Consider the following 19,337-nt stretch of genomic DNA (forward strand, 5'->3'; position numbering starts at 1 on the left):
AGCTCTCCTTGGAACCAAGGTGCCCCAACGTTGTACTACTTGAATCAAGTGCTCTCAAACACAAACACATACTCCTTGGATCTTTGTGTCTCTCACTACTACTACCTCTATCCTAATGAAAGTTTCCCACATCATCAAAATTGTCTCTATCATTTTATTTTGGCAACAGGTAATTACTCATTCTAGGCATGAATATTTATGGTTATGGCTATCTAATAATTCCAGAGAGGTGGTGCTCTTGTACCATGAGAAGGATCCTTCCACTAGTGCTCTTTGCAAGTCCTGTTGTATGAGACTTTGGCCCTATCTAAACAATCGTCCTCCAAAGCCTTGTACATTCCATGAGAGGATGCTCAAGGTGATTGTCTAAGTCTTTGAAACATGCATGGCTCAATAGCCCAACCCCATAGTAAATGACATCAGATTTTCAAGAGATAGATATAGACATTCAGGTTATGACCTCAACAACCCCAATAGGGTACCATCGTAAAGGATTTCAATTATATATCAAAGAAATATCCAAAGAGATGCATACAAGGAGTTATAACCAGGATAGTCACCCTTCACATGACATTGAAGGGCTGTTTCATTTATCGTCAATAAGGCACCTACATGCATACTAAGGTTAAGAGTGTACTTCGTGACTCAACACTTGGCATAGCCTGATGGATGGTTGCATGGTAGGTATTACTTGAACCCACATATCCCTTCATCCGAAGTGAAATATAGCGCAGCCCTTTTAAGGAACATGCCATGGTTGGGAATGACCCATTAAATATATTGATATCCATAGAACATCATAGAGAATGAAAATATAGAACCATATTTGTCTCCTAGAGTAAACCTTGTCAAACCTCTTTGCTAACTCTGTGCTCTCATGAAAGGGAGAAAATCCTAAAAAGTCCAACCAAACTTCCATGAGGGCAAGCTTTGTATCTAGAGTAAGTCGAATAGGCGAGAAAGCATTGGCTGATGGTGTGTGAGGGGCTGCACTAGAGTCTAGAGGTCATAGTGGAGTAAGTCGAATAGGCGAGAGCATTGGCTGATGGTGTGTGAGGGGCCCCAAAGCTGCTATCTCGCGAGTCTCACTCACTCCAGTTTGACGAGCTGAGGTGTCTCGGACTGCATGCACATCAGAGTCTTGCTGGGCATTGATGAATGCTTAGAACACCACCATGAATGCTTGGGCAGAAGGGAGCTGAAATGCAGGAAGGATGCTGAGCTGGGGGCAGCAATGGAGAATAGGAAAAGCAGGTGCTACTAGGCAGCTTGGCAGGTGTTGCAGAGGAAAGAAAGATGGGCTGTTGGGTGGAGATGCAGGCTAGGGCAGTGGCAATCAAACCAAATTTAGATTAGGATTCGGTAGCATGCACACTCGTACACACTCACAATGAGCAAGTGAACAACAAGAGAGAGAAAAGAGTTACTCGAGAGTCACATTTACTAATATGAGAATGATTGTCTCACACTTCTATCTAGAGAGAGTAAGCATATCTACCAAATTGTTTCGTCTAGGAACATAAACCAAGTCAATCTCCCCTGCATGGAGCCTCTCTCTGACAGAATGGAAATGCACCTCTATGTGCTTAGTACAACCATGAAAAATTGGATTCCTCACAATTGCTATGGCACTCTAATTGTCAGTATAGATAGGAGTGAGCGATTGGTGTCCCACAAGATTTGTGACATCAAATGCATGCTGCAATTAACCTTTAAGGCTGCATGCTTTTAGTGTGTGAATTATTAAAGCCAAGAGAAATCAAATATGCATGTATTTTCTCATACCATGCCTTGTATGCCTATTCCAAACCATAGAGAGCCTTATGCAACTGACACACTTTTCTCTCTAAGCCTTTCTAAACAAAGCCACGAGGTTGAGTGATATAAAACTCCTCGTGAAGATCAATATTTTGAAAAGCAATCTTCCCATCCAGTGCAAATACTAGTCATATGTGAAGTGGGTGCAAACTTCTCATCATACTCACAATCCCATGTTGTGCATACCCTTTGGCAACAAGACATGCCTTGTAACAACCAATGCTACCACCAGATTAGCATTTTAGTTTGTAAATCCACTTCGTGCCTACGGCACGCTTGCTAGGAGTTAAGTCATGTAGCTTCCATGTGCAATTTTTGTATGTAGAATCCAACATAGCTATCATCCAAAGCTCACTTTGAGAAGCAATTAAAAAAATTGGGCTCTTCTTACATGGTGTAGCAACAAGAGCTTGTGCAACAAGATGAGATTGAGCATGTCTAGTGCCTGCCTAAGTTTTACCAGGTAAAGAAACGACATGTTTGCTATCCCTTAAAGGATCTAATAGCCATCTAGGAACATGTTTTGCTTCCCAAATGGCAGCCCTTCCATGATGAACAACATCATCAACAATATCTAACCAATGGGCTGAATTTCAAGCTGCTGATTTTTAAGCAATAATGGCTGATTTCGCTGTTGTATCCCCTCAATAGTGGCTGCAAATGACCATTTTCATGCACATCATGTTGAAACAAAGGCAGGAAGCTATCAAACATGTCCATCTATCCAACAATTGGCTGCTTTTTGCAGTCAATAAAGGGCTGACCTGCATTTTCAACAAATACCACATCTCTAGACTCCACTTATAAAAACTTTGTTCGTAGAGGGCTGATACAAACAATACCTTTTTCTTTTTGCAATGTAGCAAATGAAAATGCATTTGATAGCTTTACTTTGAAGCTTGTCTCTTTGGCTTTCATAGAGGGTTGATACAAACAATACCTTTTGCTTTTTGCAATGTAGCAAATGAAAATGCATTTGATAGCTTTACTTTGAAGCTTGTCTCTTTGGCTACTATACCAATGCATATGCTAGACAACTAAAGATAAGCATGTGAGTCATAATTGGCTTATGGCCATGCCAAGCCTCATAAGGCGTACAATCACTTAAATGCTTTTATGGAGATGCCATTTCAGCACATATATTGGACACATGATAGCATCAAGCTGAAAATTTGGGGGCATCTTATTGTGTGTAAGCATACAATATATCATCTCCATAAGAGTTCTATTTTATTTCAACTACACTGTTCTATTGAGGTGTACAAGGCATTGTACATTGATGTGCAATGCCTCTTTTAGCTGTCAACCATAAATGTACTAAATTCCCTGCCCACAAACAACCCACCCACCCCCCCCAACAACCCCTCCACACAATCCCCCCCCCCCCCCCCCCTTGCGCGCTCTATACGGAGAGTAACAATCAGGCTCCTCATCATCAAGAGTGTGTGCTGCCATAACAAACTTCATGGTATTACGCTCGCCTTCTAGTACAACCAGCAATAGGAGCATCTAAACGACTCTCTTTTAAAGTCTGCAAGTACCATCCAGGCATTTGTCTAGGCTCCTGATTATGTATATGCTCCTGATGAACCTCAAATTCAGCATCTTGCTGAATATTTAGATCAACCATAGCAAGGTTGTCAGGTACGAAAGATACAATACAATAAAATACGGTACTAATTGGTACCTTATGATTTTTATAAGGTATGGTATGATATTAGTACCAAAAAAAAAAAACTTGGTTATTTTGGATTATAGATAATAAAACACATGTTTAGAGCTAAAATAGCAATGTCACTTGAGTTAATAGGATAAATATATAAGGGTAACAAGGTAAAACCTCATGCACAACATGCGCATCGTGCTACTAGAAGATAGATGAAAGTGTATATGTAATGCACCATGCAACAAAGTAAAGTGTAGGATGGATGGACAAAGAGGCTCTTCATTCTTGTGTGTGTGTGTGTGTGTGTGTGAGAGAGAGAGAGAGAGAGAGAGAGAGAGAGAGAGAGAGAGAGTTCAAATTATGATATTGTGTGGTCTAGTCTTGTTTGTAGGTACGAATTAGTATGTATACGTATCAAACATAAGGCTTAGGAGTTGAAAGATATTGTGTGGTCTAGTCTTGTTTTTAGGTACGAATTAGTATGTATATGTACCATACGGTACAATACGAACCGTACGGAACGAATTAGTCCGTACGTAGTAGGAATGCAACTATGAGCCATAGGTTGAATTTCTGCATTGCTTAATGGAGCAACTGGCTAAACATTTTGTTCATTTACTGAGGCTCCAGTTGTATCACCAAAAGAAATAGGCAGTAGCCCTTCAAACACATCATTTGCAGCCTGATATGTATCAAAACCAGTAATAGATGATTTTGATTTTTCATCAAAAATTACATCCCTACCGACAAAGAATTTCTTGGAAACAATATCATACAGTTTGTACCCTTTGCTCTCATTGCTATACCCCCCAAATATACACTTGATAGCCTTGTTGTCCAAATTCTTTCTCGATACTTTGGGTTTTGAGCATATGCGAGACACCCAAAAGTATGAAAGTGGCCAACTGAAGGTTTCCGGCTGTTCTAAGCCTCAAAAGACATGACGTTTTTCAAATCCTTGGTAGGGCACTTGTTGAAAACATGACAAGCACACATGACTGCTTCCATTCAAATACCCATGTGCTAGATTTTTAGCTTTTAGCATACATCTAGCTATCTCCATGAGTGACAGATTCTTCCTTTCTGCAACCGCATTCTGCTATGGAGTATATGCAGAGTAGTATATTGATCGGCAATGCCTTTTTGCTTCAAAAAATTATTCAGCAAAAAAGACATCATGAATAGTACATCAAAATACATGATTTAACTGCAGTAGCAGACTCATTAAAAGTCTGAAAACAGATACACTATATACAAGAATTAGTATCGCTATTGTGCAACCTAGTAGACTTAATGCCCAAATGATGAAATAGAATGGAGATGAACGATATATAAGCTCCCACCTACTGTTACCCTCTACATAATGTAATTTCGTTAGTCACAATAACATGAACGTATTATGTTTAGAAACAAATGAATGAGGCAGGAGCACATTACACAGGTTACATTGCTTCTGAAATGTATAGACACAACATTAAAGGATGGCAGCTAAAGTAAAAAGTCTGTGACTGTTGAAAACAGCTGCAGAAACACCACCTAGAATTGTCATATAAAAAAACAAAACAGATGTAGTGCAGTCTTACATTTCTATTAATTTCTTATTTAGCCATCCCTAAGACAAACTTGATTGTCTGGTGAGCAAACTTCAATATTCTTTCCTGAATCCTTAAATATTCCATCTTATTGTAGTCATGTGATGATGTCTCACCAGGATTTGACTCATCAGAAGGAAATGCCTTAGCTTTCGAGGGAGGTGAAAGGTTGCAACACTGCAACAAGAATGGAAAGACTTCTGGAAACAGATCCTTATCTTTGAACTCAAGTAAAATCTGGAGAGTTGATTCAAAAAGAAAAAAAGGAACCACAATATGAACAGCTATTCTTAAAAGTTAGATCCATGCACCTAAAATTTTCACAGAAATATTCTGTATCAGATAACCAGACACTTTATTGTCCTAAAATATAAAAGTCCACATGGAAACCTTCATAGTGTAAACCATAGGATGCATCCTATTGACAGCACATGTAAAAATCAATATGCTATTAAAGAATCTCAAGCTACTCATTCTCAATCCAAGTATGTACTATTTCGGCATGTATAGGTTCTCAACTAATTCTCAGGCCTAAATTCATTGATTATGGTCTTACTTTTCCCTCATACCCCCCATTTTGTTTCCACTACAATCATCACAGCTCAACTCCACATGCCTTCCACTCTCTTGCATTCTTGGAATCTTCTAAAATCATTGCATGTAAAACTGTATGCCATGCACTGTTGTACACATTGACTCATTGGACGTTAGGGGCCTGCTTCGAACAGGGGGGGTGCTTTCTCCCTTCCAGTCAAACCTTCATTCATGGAATGCTCATTTCATGAACTACTTTTTTTACATCATAGATAATATGTAAATGGCAGCTATCTATCCCTTCCATGGTTTAAAACTTTGATTCGCCCTGGCATGCTGCATGCTCTTGAAGAGAGAATTGCATGTAGTATTATACTGTAGAATTACGACTAAAATAGATTTACATTGACTAGTATATTTGTTTCATGGAGCTATGTTTAATATTTATATAATACCAAAGAATTATGTCAATTGACAGGTCATCTAGCAGGGACTTTTGCATGCCACAACTTGTTGACCATTAGGTTTCCACATGGTACCAAGTCATACCTGCTCAAGGCAAGAGAAGGCCGCATTGCGGAAGCTAGTTTTCTTCTTTCTGCAAGCCATAGTCACAGCACTAACAACTGTGTATGTGCTTATAGTGCTGGAAGCTGAAGTTTTAGGTATTGCATTGCAACAATTTTTACAGATTGCAGTCACAGCATCTAGCAAAAATTCTTTGCCCTGCAGCAGGTAACAATTTGCCACACTTACTTCACATAGCAGAAAACCAACAGCTATAACTACGTATAAAAGAAGCATAAAAGATTCTTCCCTCAAAATCTGAATCGTAAGGACTGTACTTGCATAACAATTACCTCCCATAAACGACTTGGTAATTCATCTAAGAGTCCTTTCAATAATGGCTGAACAAATGGAACAATAGAATCACCCCCACCTTCTGCTAGCTTTGCAATAGCTTTCGCGCTCTGAATGTAAGAAGAATAATAGATTGATCCATTTAGACTCTGATCAAGGTCCATATTAAATGCGCAAAGATTAAAAGGAACCAACTAATTTCCACAGAGACAAATGTGTGACAACCCATGCTTTCAAAAGCATGCATAGAGCAACTACATTCAGTTCAAAAAGGACCTTAATGTGTAAATCCATTATCATATACCGTTAGTTTTTGTTTCCATGATGTAGACAAAAGGCCTTGTAAAACTAGGGGGATGATATCAGCTGCGTATAGGTGTATTGATACACTTTGACCACTTGTGTTCTCCTCCCAAATCTCTTCAAAAATGCTTCTTACAGTTTTGTCCTCTTCAAACCTACATTTGCAAGAGTTTCATGCTGTTCTTTCCAATAAGAGAGAATCCATAAACATGTAATCACAACTAAGACAGAGGAACTGACAGATGGAAAACCATTAAGGATACTGACCACAAAAGCTCTAACAGTCACTTTTTAGCAAAAGTAACTTAAGAGTGTAATACACTTCATCATGCAAACATTCCCCACACGCAGTGGCAAGTCAATGAACAAGTACTAAGGAAAAAGCTCTGAGATCCACATTCTACAAAAAAAAGAAAAGCTAAGCAATAAATTTCAGCATGAAAACCTTCCACACATGCTGTGGCAAGTCAATGAAGAGTTAGTTTTCAGCTCCCCATCACCATTGCATTATCTGTATCCTTAACTATTGCTTTGGTACATTTTTACTCTACAAATAAATTTGCCTTTAATGTTATAATATATATCTGCAAACATTTCTTAGCTTCTAAATTCTATGAGAAGATTTCTATGTTCAAGTATGGGTGTTGCCCTTGCTGTCCGCCCTTTTCCCAAATTTTCAGGTGGCACCTGCTATGTCTCACTGCCTCCTTATCCTCTTTAGAGCATCACTTCAGGGGGTGAGAGAGGGTGACCTTGCTGTGTCATCTTGTACTGGAATTTTGTTGCCACTTCTCTCACTTCTACCATTTCCCCTCCTCTCTTTCATAAGTCACCTAGCTCCCTGGGGCTTCAGTTTTTTTTAATATCTTCCCATTCCACCTCCTCTATCCAGGGAATCCTTCCTACCCTCTCCTTTTTTACCCACAAAACCCCCACCCATGTGTGCTGAGGAAAAAGTAAATACAAGAAAGGACTGGTCTTTCCTCACAACATTGTTCAGCCAAACTGCTTTGGGGCCAATGCATGTTAGGCCCTCTCCTAACTTGCAAAACTCTAACATGACAACAAAGAGATGCAATACTCAGAACATAAAACTGGCATCTATCCTAATGGCCCTCCCAACCATAGAGCCATACCAGCTCACCCCAAACCTAAGTTAGCGGCATGACTAAGCATAAGCTTCCAAGCCTCGAGAACTAGCATCCCATACAACTAGCCCATGCCCCTCAGATGTACATGCTGAGCTATACCAAGGCTTGGAGCTCAAAAGGGAGCGGATAATTCAAGGGCCATATTTATAGCCTTGTTAACCTCAACTTTTGGATACTGCATTGTCATCAGGGGTTTCTAAAACAGGTGTGAAATGGGTTTCATTCAAGATGGAAAAACAGTATGAAAGCACACACACACACACACACACACACACACACACACACACACACACACACACACACACACACACACACACACACACACACACACACACACACACACACACACACACACACACACACACACGAAATGTGACTCATGTAATGTTACAAAACACAGATTGATGATGGTTCTCAACAGAGATCAACACTTAGATGCATCATGGTCCATTACAATTTACCCATGACCAACATTAACTTTAAATATAGAAAAAGCATAGATGGACAGCTCAAACAAAACCCTTGCAATGAATGCCAATCATCAACAATAATCCATGTCAGCATGTCGCATGAATCCATGTTAATGTTGGTACAAGATCAACAACATCTTTTAGGGGGGCTTGTTAAAAAAGTTTACATTAGGTGCTTTGTACATTTTTGAAACACCCAGGTCTTTCGTAATGAAAAGCAACTGGCCTGCACCACCCACAAATCCTGATGTGTTGCTGACATCTCACACCTCCCCTTGATACCACCTTTCCTGCACAGTACTGCCCCCTCTTACCTTGCTGCCTGCTATCCCCTCCACTGTGCCACCCCTCTCCCTTCTCCCCTTATCCTACCCATTCCTCCTACATCACCGCCTCCTTCCTGTACATCGCTCCTTCTGCTCCCCAGCACTGCCCCCTCCTCCCACATTGCAAACTGCTTATTTGTACAACACCACCTGCCCAGTCCCACACAGCAGCATATCCTCTCCCCCCCACTGTCCAACATTCACTTCCACCCCCCCTTTTCTGAAATCACTGTTGCCTGCCTTCACTCCAACCCTCTCTGCCTGCATACACATCCTTCCCTGCACACACCTACATTGTTGCTCACCAAACACCAGCTCCACCCAATGCATGCTCCCTTCTGTCCAAGCTGCCCTCCTCTTCTCTCCTCATGGCAGAGTCTTCAACCTCCTCTTCCACCCTTGAAGCCTTCCTCCACTTTCTTGCCCAAGCTGCTCTGAGAGAGGGCAGCGGAAAGGGAAAATGAACAAGAAGTGACCGGAGAAGGAGGAGACAAGGAACATAGTGAAACAAAGAAATAAAGCTGACAGAAATCTGGATAATACAAGGCTGGTCTCAGTCAGCCCCTACATGCAGCACACAGCATCCGTGATGGTGCCATATGGAGGCAGGAGATGAAGATGATGAGGAAGGTGACTGACAGTGGAGGGCCAAGAAGCTGCATAAAGGGGAAAATGCTGAAACTGGCTGACCTGCATTCAATGCAGATCAGACCAATAAAATGTGATAAATGCTAGATGAAATGCTTTAAATGCTGGCCATGTGCCTGATAAGATCCATCTTGCCCATGGCAATGAATGCCTGCCTAGAAACTGCCATGTCACAAATCATGGAAGGATCTCCACCTAAAATGTCTTGGACAAATGAACTGATGTATAAAATACACTCTCAGAGCTCCTAAGTCCTCATCTAACTCGGATAAAGGCTCAGACACAGGAGATGGCCCAGACATGACAGACATTACTGCTAACAGCTGTTTCTCTCTCCCCTTCCTCTATTCTCCCTTTTGTCCAGGTGTTAGAACCACCACAACAAGTGTCTGAACGAGATGCTCAGGATATTGTAGCACAGCTGATAGTGAATGAAACTTGCGAGACTGCACCTGATCCATCACCATCACCAGGGACTCTAGTGCGGTCACCGTGCACCCTCAACCCATGCCTTCCTGCCAATCCATTTTGCTCTGGACACTGCTCACCCTCAAAGATAAGGTGACAACCCTCAAGGCATCATCTCTAGCTTGTAGAATTGTTGGAGATAACCTCCCTCCCCCAATCCATACTGGTAAGGATGCCATTCAGGCGGCTCTTACTGCCACCCCAACTAGGAGTGATGGGGAAGGGGTGCTTCAAGATCTAGTTCAACTCACCTAAGTAGGTGGAGGCAGCATTTGGGAGTTGCCACTGGCCTACTTGACATAAAATCTTTAGTAGTGTGATTCGATAGATGGATTAAAGGTTGAGACTATTCTACACTTCACAATGGCAGTGCCATCACTATCTCCTTTCTAATGTTACTCCCCAGCAATCTGAGATTGATAGTGTGTTTGGCCACGTTATAACAAAAGAGACTAGACCTTTGCTAATAGTGGTCTCGGAGGGTCCCCAATGTTACACATCAATTAGGCTCATTATCCCTACAAGATCTTTGGACACCTTTCCTCAAACCATCTAGATTCCATCCATTCATGCAAGAGTCCTCAAGTGGCCATTCATCCAACAAATGTTTGGGGCTGAATTTATCACCAAGGAGCACAATTGAAGGCCAATCTTTAAGCAAACTAAGGGGCAAATTGGTTTGTAGGCTTGTTGGTCATTTTCGACAGTAGGAGGCGATTGGAGAGCAAAGGAGATTTAGGGAATTTCATTGTATTCCATCTAGATTGCAATTCAAGATAAAGGAATACTGTAAGGCCACTAGTTTTGGGAGCAAGCACTAATGGCAACAATCATAAAATTCATGTAAATTGAATACAATTGTTACCAATTCATCTTAGACACTCGACACTCGATTGGCCATAAAACCGGCACCCCTTGTGGTATTTCTTTAACTTGTATTGCTAAAGGTTAGAGTATACTCGGATCCAACCCGATCTCCTTCCATCTTCAATAAATCTTATTGTCTATAGCAACTAGCAATTCTTCAACTAATTTGCCCCTTGGTTTGCTTAGGGATTGGCCTTCACTTTGTTTCTTGTGTGAAGAAAACTGCTAGGGTTTGTACCGAGGAAACACAGAGTGTACGACCATGAAAGAAACACAAAGAGACAGACATAGACACAAAAAGCAAAACTCAAACCCTAAACACAAAACTCAAAACTCAAACATAGAAACTCAAACACAAACAGAAGAAGGGAAATAAGAACACAACTCTGAAGTGAAAGAAAACTGCAAATGAATGTAAGAGTGTACAGATACTCAAGGGTAGAGCAGTATGTCGGAGAGTGACGTCCATTAGAGATGGATCCCAAGTCTATGACCACCAATTAGAGTGCCTAAGGAGGTAGATGCTGTAAACGCAAGTGACAGCAGATGCTGATCAGCAAACGCAAATAGTAGGAGTGTGTGAGATGGTTGGCGGCTGTCCCAAACAGCAAACACAGATCTGAATATGCAGCAAGATGATGAATAGCTGACGCCTAGGCAACACAGGTGCAAACACAGGCTGAAACAGTGTCTGATGTGGCTAGCGATGACTAGATGTTGATTTTTCCAGCAATTGACGTCAGCATGGATGGAGGCACTAGCAGCACGAACAAACACATATGGAGTGGCAGCAATCACGAGGGCTGGTTAGCCACGTGGGAGGAGGCTGATGACTGAAATCTGCACACGAAGTGAGAAACCTGCACACAAGGGACGGGCTGAATGGGGACAGCATGTCTATTTATAGATGTTGAAGGGTGTCCCAAAGAATCAGGGTTTTTGGGGGACCATTGAAACTTTCTCGGACCGCTCTCCTTTTTAGGGTTTTTTATTAAGTGTGTTTTGGGGCTGTTTAAGAATGCTAATCAGTTGAAAAGCGTGTTTTAGCTCAAAACCCCCCCTCACGCTCAAAGCTGAGCCGAAAGGTTAGGCCAGCCACTTTGATTTTTACTTATCCCAAGGCGTCCCACCCCAAAGCAGCCAGGGCATCGAACAAAGGGTGCATGGCGGCTGCCCAGTGGCCTACCAAGACTATAGAGGCAATGGTCATCATACGAAGGGAGTCCAAGTAGTCACCCCAAAGAGGGCAAGGCATCGGACAAAGGGTGCAAGTCGGCTACCCAATGGCCTATCAAGCCTTACAAAGGCGGATGGAACCACGTTGAACTTAAAAAAAAAAGAAAAAGAAGTGAGTTAAATTTGATGGGATGCAGCTGATTGAGTAATATTGACCCAGAAGACGGGAGTGGGAAGGGTACACCCAACACATCACAAAACAATACAAGCTTACCCATCCACTCAAGGGTGTTGATGACGAGGGAAAAAAAGGGACGAAGTATTTATGTGATGAAGGAGTATGGTGATGTGGCGACAATAACTGCCGGTGGAAATAGCTTATGATCTGCTTAAGTGGTGCTATGCACAATGAGATACAAAGTATGCTACATGCTGAAGAGTGCTCATGTAGCAGGTGCCACTTGGATAGTGTTCCTCGTGGGAAAATTGTTCACTTGCCCAGCCGCCCTAGTACAAAGATGATGAAATCATGCAATGCAAAGGGGAAAGGTACAACAGGGGGGGAGAAGCCGATGTCAAAGATAGTGCTGAAGTCTGTAGAATACCAAGAAGGGTAGGAACCTCCTCTCAACCTCGATGTAGATGCCGAATAAGGAAGAGGAGCTTGATGTCGGTCTTCGTGTGGTGCTGAGAACCATAAGGAATGAAAGAAGATGATGAAGATGAAGTGGATGAAGCACCCCGTTGAAAGAGCAAGGCAGAAGTCACCACCATGATAGCATCGAGAGAGATGCTGCACGAGCCGCCTTGAGAGGGGAAATCTCCATGTTAGAAGAAGAGCAAGCACGCCTAGGATGATAAAACCATGAAAGGAACGGTGCGTATCTCCACATCTCTAGCCTAGGTAGGACCAAAGCAATCTGCAAGTTAGCCCTATATTGAAAGACAAAACCCTGCAAAACAAATGAGAATCTGCAAACACTGACCTAGGGTATTCTAAAGGACCTAGAGACATGCTAGTCTAAGAAGGTGTCTACACTGACCTAGAGTATTCTACCATTGCATACATCCAGTAGCAAGGCTCTGCCAAGGAAACACCTGACAAGGTGGAGAGAAAGGTGAGATGAATGCATGAAGTGCAACGTGATCGGAACTTGCAGACAAATCAGCTAGTCTCTTAGGGGTAGTGAAAGAGATTGTTTGTTGAGGCTGTGCTCGGCGGGCCACATGTCCAGTAGCAACAATGAGTGTTGAAGGAGCACATGAAGCAAGAGTGCAAGGTGTAGCCCCATTGGATAGGGCAGTTGTAGCGGCCTGCTAAGGCTTTTTAGGTGGAAGACCTTGGGCCTTGGAGCGACAATCCTCGTCCACATGGCCTGCTCTCTCGCAGTGTGTGCAAAATTGTTTTTCGTAGGGAGTTATTGCCAGATAGATCTAGGTTCTTTGGTTCCAATTGAGGAAGAGGAGTCACCCTTTGATTGGCTTGCCTTCGCATCTTGCGAGTTCTTGCCACTGTTGGTTTTCCTTCACAAAGAAGAGGCAACCAACCCTCGCTGCTTTGAATAAGGCAGTGATGAGGATTTCTTGTGGCCTTGATCATGTAGCCTCACGTAACGTAAAAACTGGCACTCAAACCTGTAGAAGATTGGCAATCGAGGCTGTGAGATGATGTGCTGAATGAAATTAAAGTATTATTCGGGCAACTTATTCAAGAAGAACGTAACCTGATCATCGTTTGACTTTGGAGAGCCAATAGTGGCAAACTTGACGAGTAACCGCCTATATTCAGCCAGCTTGACTTTCAGATCATCCCCTTCCTTAATAGAGAACTCTGTAAGCTCAAAGTTGAGATTTATATGCCGAGTACGATCTTGGGTGGCATAGCAGTCGAGGTGGTGATGCCAACGCTTTGATGAGAGCAAGAAGTATTGTAACTGAGAGTGAAACTCAGGAAGCAATCCCTGCATCAGCTCAACATTGGCTGTGGCATTGCGGGCTCTCCATCGACGGATGTAGTCAAGGTGAGCTAGTCGAGGGTTTTGCATAGGTTCTAGACCAATGACGAGATCCCAAAGACCCTGAGACTCAAGCACCTATTGCATGAAATTCGACCAAGTGGTGAAATTCAACCCGTTAAAATGAGTCTTGTCTGTGAAGGCATTCTTGGCCATTACAACACAAGTGGTAGTGCTCGGAGATGGGTAGTGTGAGGGGTAAGATGGGGGAGTGGAGTGCACTTGGGAATGGGGCCCAGAGTGCCCACCAAGCATGCATGTAGCGTGCAAGGTGGATCCATAGGTAGGGATGGGCTGACTAGGCATGGGCATGGTTGCCACATGAGTAACCCAAGGAGGTGCGATGGGAACACGTGGAGTAGAAGATGGGAATCCCTGCAGAGGTGTAACCCAAGGAGAGTGTAAAGACGCACCATAAGCTGAGGATGGAAATCCTTGTGTCTGAGTGGTCATGTGAGATCTAAAGCTGGGGATAGTGAGGGGGATGTCCATCACAGTCGTCCCAAGTGCTATGGGTGTGCTCATTTGCGGAAAGGTGAAAGGCACTGTGTTAAAGGGTGGCATTGCCTCTAACGAAGCACCATTGTGCAAAGAGGTAGAAAATGGGGTAGAGAAGGAGAAGGTACTAGGAGCGGAATGGAAGATCCAACCCCTAGTGTGTGTGAAGCTGATGTGAAGTGTAATTCGAGATTTTGGAAAGATCATGAGAGGTGATCAAGGTATGATATTGAAGAGGGTGGGATGGGAGGGAATTGAGAAGTGTGTGTTATATGCTCAAATGAAACAGAAGCTGTAGATGTACTTGAATTCCGTCTGCATCGTGAGCCCCCTCTATTGAAGTTCAAATACGCAAAGCCATCCGGATCCTGTACCTCAAAAGAAGAAATAGACGAGGGTTTTGATTCATGCAACTCAAAAAGACTGTATAAACCTGACATTGGACCTGGTTGAGATGATGAAGATGGATTGCTAGACGTTCCGAATGCTGTATATCCTCCATGATCGGAGAGGTGGCCAACCTCACCAACCGGTCCGAATGTGGTAGTAAAACTAGTAGGAGGGGTGTAAACATCACCGTACTTGTTGCGATAGTACTCCTCAAAGACCTCCTCTATCATGTTAGTGAAATCCAGAATAGGAGTAGAAAAAGAAGGTGAAGCCAAAAGTGGAGTGTCGTCCTCCTCACCGAGTCCATAATGCCGTCTTAGGGCCTCTAGTGATGGAGAAGCCTGATACGACATCATAGGAACTGGAGAAGGTGTCTCGGACATTGTGATTTGGTTACGAGTCGTATTGTGTGCTTCACACAAAGACTAGCTCTCCACAATATCCGCAAGATACTCTTTACAAGAGCACCGGCTCTAATACCATGTGAAGAAAACTACTAGGGTTTGTATTGAGGAAACACAGAGTGTACGACCACAATAGAAACACAAAGAGACAGACATATACACAAAAAGCAAAACTTAAACCCTAAATGCAAAACTCAAAACTCAAACACAAACCGAAAAAGAAAAAGAAGAACACAACTTTGAAGTGAATGAATACTGCAAATGAATGTAAGAGTGTATACATACTCAAGGGCAGAGCAGTGTGTCGGAGAGTGACATCCACTGGAGACAAATCCTGAGTCTGTGACCACTAGCCAGAGTGTCTGAGGAGGTAGATGATGTAAATGCAAGTGACAACAAATGCCGATCAACAAACACAAACAGGAATGTGTGTGATGGCTGGTGACTGTCACAGACAACAAATGCAGACCTGAATATGTCGCAGGATGATGAATAGTTGACGCCTAGGCAGCACAGGTGCAAACAAGGCTGAAACAGTGTTTGATGCAGTTCACGATGACTAGATAATAAGATCGCAGCAGATGATGATGTCACTAGCAGAAGACGTTAGCATGGATGAAGGTGTTGTTGAGCTAAAAGTGCATTAGCTTTACTTAAACAGTCCCAAAACATGCTTAATTAATGAAGAAACCTTGTTTATTTAAAAGAAACGCGATCCTAGAGAGTTTGTGTGTCCCATAAACACAAATCCACTTGGGAGGGCGCAAACTTTCTATAATACATATGCTGCCCTCCATTCAGTCTACAATCTCGTTTTTGCAGATTTCAGGTGTTTCAGCTTGCTGCCCACACCCCGTTCGTGCAGGGCATCTTAGCCCAAGCTGTCCATTACTGTCTCCATCACTTGGCGCCTGATTTCCAGCCCTCTTCACGTAGTTTGGAGCTGGTTCAAGCCAGATGACTGCTGTTCTTGCATAGACCTGTTGCCATACAGCCTGCCACATCATCACAACCTTGAGTTTGCTTCTTGTAGGCTGTCACCCAGCTGTCCTGCCTATCGACTGGCAGTTTTCTCTCCTGTGCAGGTTGTCCTACCCGCATTTTTAGTATTTTTCTCTCCTCACTACTGTGTTTGTTGGTGTTACATCCGGGGGCTGCCTTGCTGCGATTCAGGATCTGTTCAGAGTATAACACACTCTCCAGCTCATTACCCCTGCCCTAATCCTTGAGATACAGGAGTTCGAGGTACAATATTCATTCACTGCATAGTGTGTTTGCTGCATGAGCATCTTATGTTTCTATGTTAGGGCATTTCTTTATATGGTATCAGAGCTTGGTACTCTTTGAGAAACCTAGGCCTTTGGTTCGAAAGCTCTACACAAGAAGCAAGAACAAGATTAGGTTCAAATGACTTCAAACACAACACTGATTCACTTTCCAAAACCAACTATGCTGAGAACCGAGCGAGAGTGGGCTGATCAGCTTGCTCCACAAAGTTCCAACATGGTGGAAGACACTTTTGATTACATGGAAGAAAAGGTAGGCAAGTTGACCTCTGAAGAATACAAATTGATCATAGCTTATAGACGAAAGAAGATTGAGAAGCCCGATCAAAGGATTGCCCTTCAAGAAAAGCTTCTAAATGAAGGTATGTATGAATTTCTCTCTTCAGATGTTGTGCGTAAATTTGATGATGTTGCAGGGCCGTCGAGACCTCCATCAGGGATGGGCCCCCTCTTGGAGAACAAGACCCGGAGTATGTTCCTTTCTTTCATCCTCTTCCGTCCACTCCAGTGCAAGGTACTTTAGCTTTGTCTTTTGTTCCTTATTCTTTTACCTCTTCTGCTTTGCAATATTATGGTAGAGATCATTTGGAAGAAAAATCAAGTCTGTTGACTACGAAAAAGGTCCTCTTGAGGACCAATTCTTGTATGTTCACACACGTCGTGGGGATTATAAGAAAAAGCAGGTACCTCTTCTTCTAACCTTCCTTCCTTTTTGTCTACTTCAAAAATCAGAATGAATTTGGTGTTTCTTTTTCTTCATTGCATGGTGTATTATTATCTTCACATTTTCATTTCCAATAATTTAATAACAAAAATGAAAAAAATGCATCTGCACCTCACATACCACATTTTCAAAAACCACCCATCCCACCACATTTTTCCACTGCTTCTCCACTTCCATTCACACAATTTATATTTCCATTTCAAACACCTCATGTCGCACCTCACATCACACCGGGGGGTTATGGAAACATAGATACATCCTTTAGGACCTCATCCTTATCTCTGTCGGGTGGTGTTCCACCTACTTCACACACATTTTCGGGATCATTGCAACTGGGGTATTTCCCTCAGTCTCTCTGGAGTGTGTTTTAGTTGACTCCACAGTTTGCCTCCATGGGTTTACATAGTGGACCTTCTAGTCATACTACTGTGTCCCAGCCTCACTTTGAACAGGGCTTCCATATCCCAGTGCCTCCATCTACACTGGCACCTTATGGAAACATTCATGTTCCAGTGCCTCCACCTCAATTGACACTAATTGGACACTCACAGCCTACTTCTGCCTACCCACCTCTACCCCCTACTTTTGCCTACCCAGCTCTACCCCCTCCTACCTATCAGACGTATCCACCTCCACCATCTTACCCCTCACCATCTTATCCCCCACATCCATCTTACCCCACCTACCCTACACCTCATGGTCCTAGCTCATCTTCTGCCAAGTATGCATTTAATGACAAGACTCGTTTTGACAGGTTAAACTTTACCACTTGGTCGAACTTGATGAGACATGTCCTTGAATCCTAGAACCTATGAAATCTTGTGCAGGGGTTGAAACCCCAAACCGATCCCACACCTGTCCCTTACGAGGTTGTCCGCTCATGGAAGGCTAAGAATGCCTCCACTATTGTCAAGCTCATGTAGGGCTTATTGCATGAGTTTTATTCTCAGCTTCAACATTTTGACTTAGAGTCAGAGCGATGGGCACACTTCATTGACCGCTATGTGGCTCGGGATAAGACCCCCGTCGTATCAATCTTGACCATGAGCTCTAGCTTTTCAAAATTACTAACCAAGATGACTTGAAAGTTAAGTTGACTGAGTATCGGTCTCTTCTCGATGAATTCTCCACTACGGGGACTCCCAAGTCCTCTGACAATCAGGTCACATTGTTCTTAAATAAGCTCCCTAGGAAATACTTCAATTTTGTGGAAGGTATAGTTTCAAAACCTACCATGCCTACATTCTATGAATTTGAGTGTCAGTTGTTGCGTTACGCGCAGTTGTTCGATCAGTTTCATATGAATTCCTCTTCAGTGGGGGCTCTTGTTGCTCATTCTCAAAAAGGGCAACAAGGGAAGGGAAAACAAAACCAAACCTCCCCTCAAAATCAAAATCAAAATCAAAAGCAAAATCAATCCGAGGAATCACAAGGAACATCCCAATCTCTCAAACCTAGGTGGCAGAATATACCTAAAAAGAATAGGTATTGTCAACATTGTCAAAATGCTGGCCATTTTGACGACGAGTGTCGATCAAAGGTAATAGGCACAACACCAAAACCCAAGTCATAGACCCCAGCCCCTCAGTCGGGCAACCCCCAGCAAGGGAGGCAGGGTGATGGCAAGTGGCAGTTTACAGGTTAGACTCATACTACCACCGCTTAGCCATCTCAGTCGACAATGTTCTCAACTCCAAATGGCTTGTCTGATTGGTCTGCAGAGGCCCATACCATCCCCATAGAGACATCAAATGCGAGTCTCGTCCATATCTGTGAGTTGCCTCTTGACGAGGTTACCGCAAAGGCCCACTCGTCACGACTGAGCACTTCGGCTCCTGTTTGGATTGTGGACACTGGAGCTACACATCATATGACTCCTATAGCGGACATTTTCCATTCTCGAGCCCTTGTAGCTCGAGCCCCTGTAGCTGGGCAGCTCCATGTAGGAAACAACTCCTCAAAGTTAAGATTCAAGCTCAAGATTGCGTCAGTTTTGCCATTGACAAGGGTCTGGATTTGGCTTCGCAAGACAATGTATATCATGTCCCTCAGCTTGGGGTGAACTTGTTATCTGTTCAGTAGCTTTGCCAGTTGGGACGAGGAGTCTTCTTTACAACAACAACAGTCGAGGTTCTTAACT

The 19,337-nt window shown here is 42.9% G+C and overlaps 1 protein-coding gene across 1 annotated transcript in view; it reads right to left on the reverse strand.

Annotated features, from left to right (window-relative positions):
* LOC148016520 (ARM repeat superfamily protein) overlaps positions 1-19,337 on the reverse strand; it is a 177,099-nt gene that overhangs the window by 12,046 nt on the left and 145,716 nt on the right. The window contains exons 27-30 of the mRNA XM_087664736.1: positions 6,776-6,929; positions 6,471-6,581; positions 6,160-6,336; positions 5,193-5,313 (exon numbers count right to left, since the gene is read on the reverse strand). Coding sequence (XP_087520862.1) covers positions 5,193-5,313; positions 6,160-6,336; positions 6,471-6,581; positions 6,776-6,929 — 563 coding nt within the window. The remainder of the gene's footprint in view (positions 1-5,192; positions 5,314-6,159; positions 6,337-6,470; positions 6,582-6,775; positions 6,930-19,337) is intronic.

This window comes from Lygodium microphyllum, chromosome 23 (assembly GCF_053477565.2).
Source record: "Lygodium microphyllum isolate KBCC chromosome 23, Lygodium_microphyllum_v1.1.10, whole genome shotgun sequence".
In the NCBI taxonomy this organism is placed as follows: Eukaryota; Viridiplantae; Streptophyta; class Polypodiopsida; order Schizaeales; family Lygodiaceae; genus Lygodium; species Lygodium microphyllum.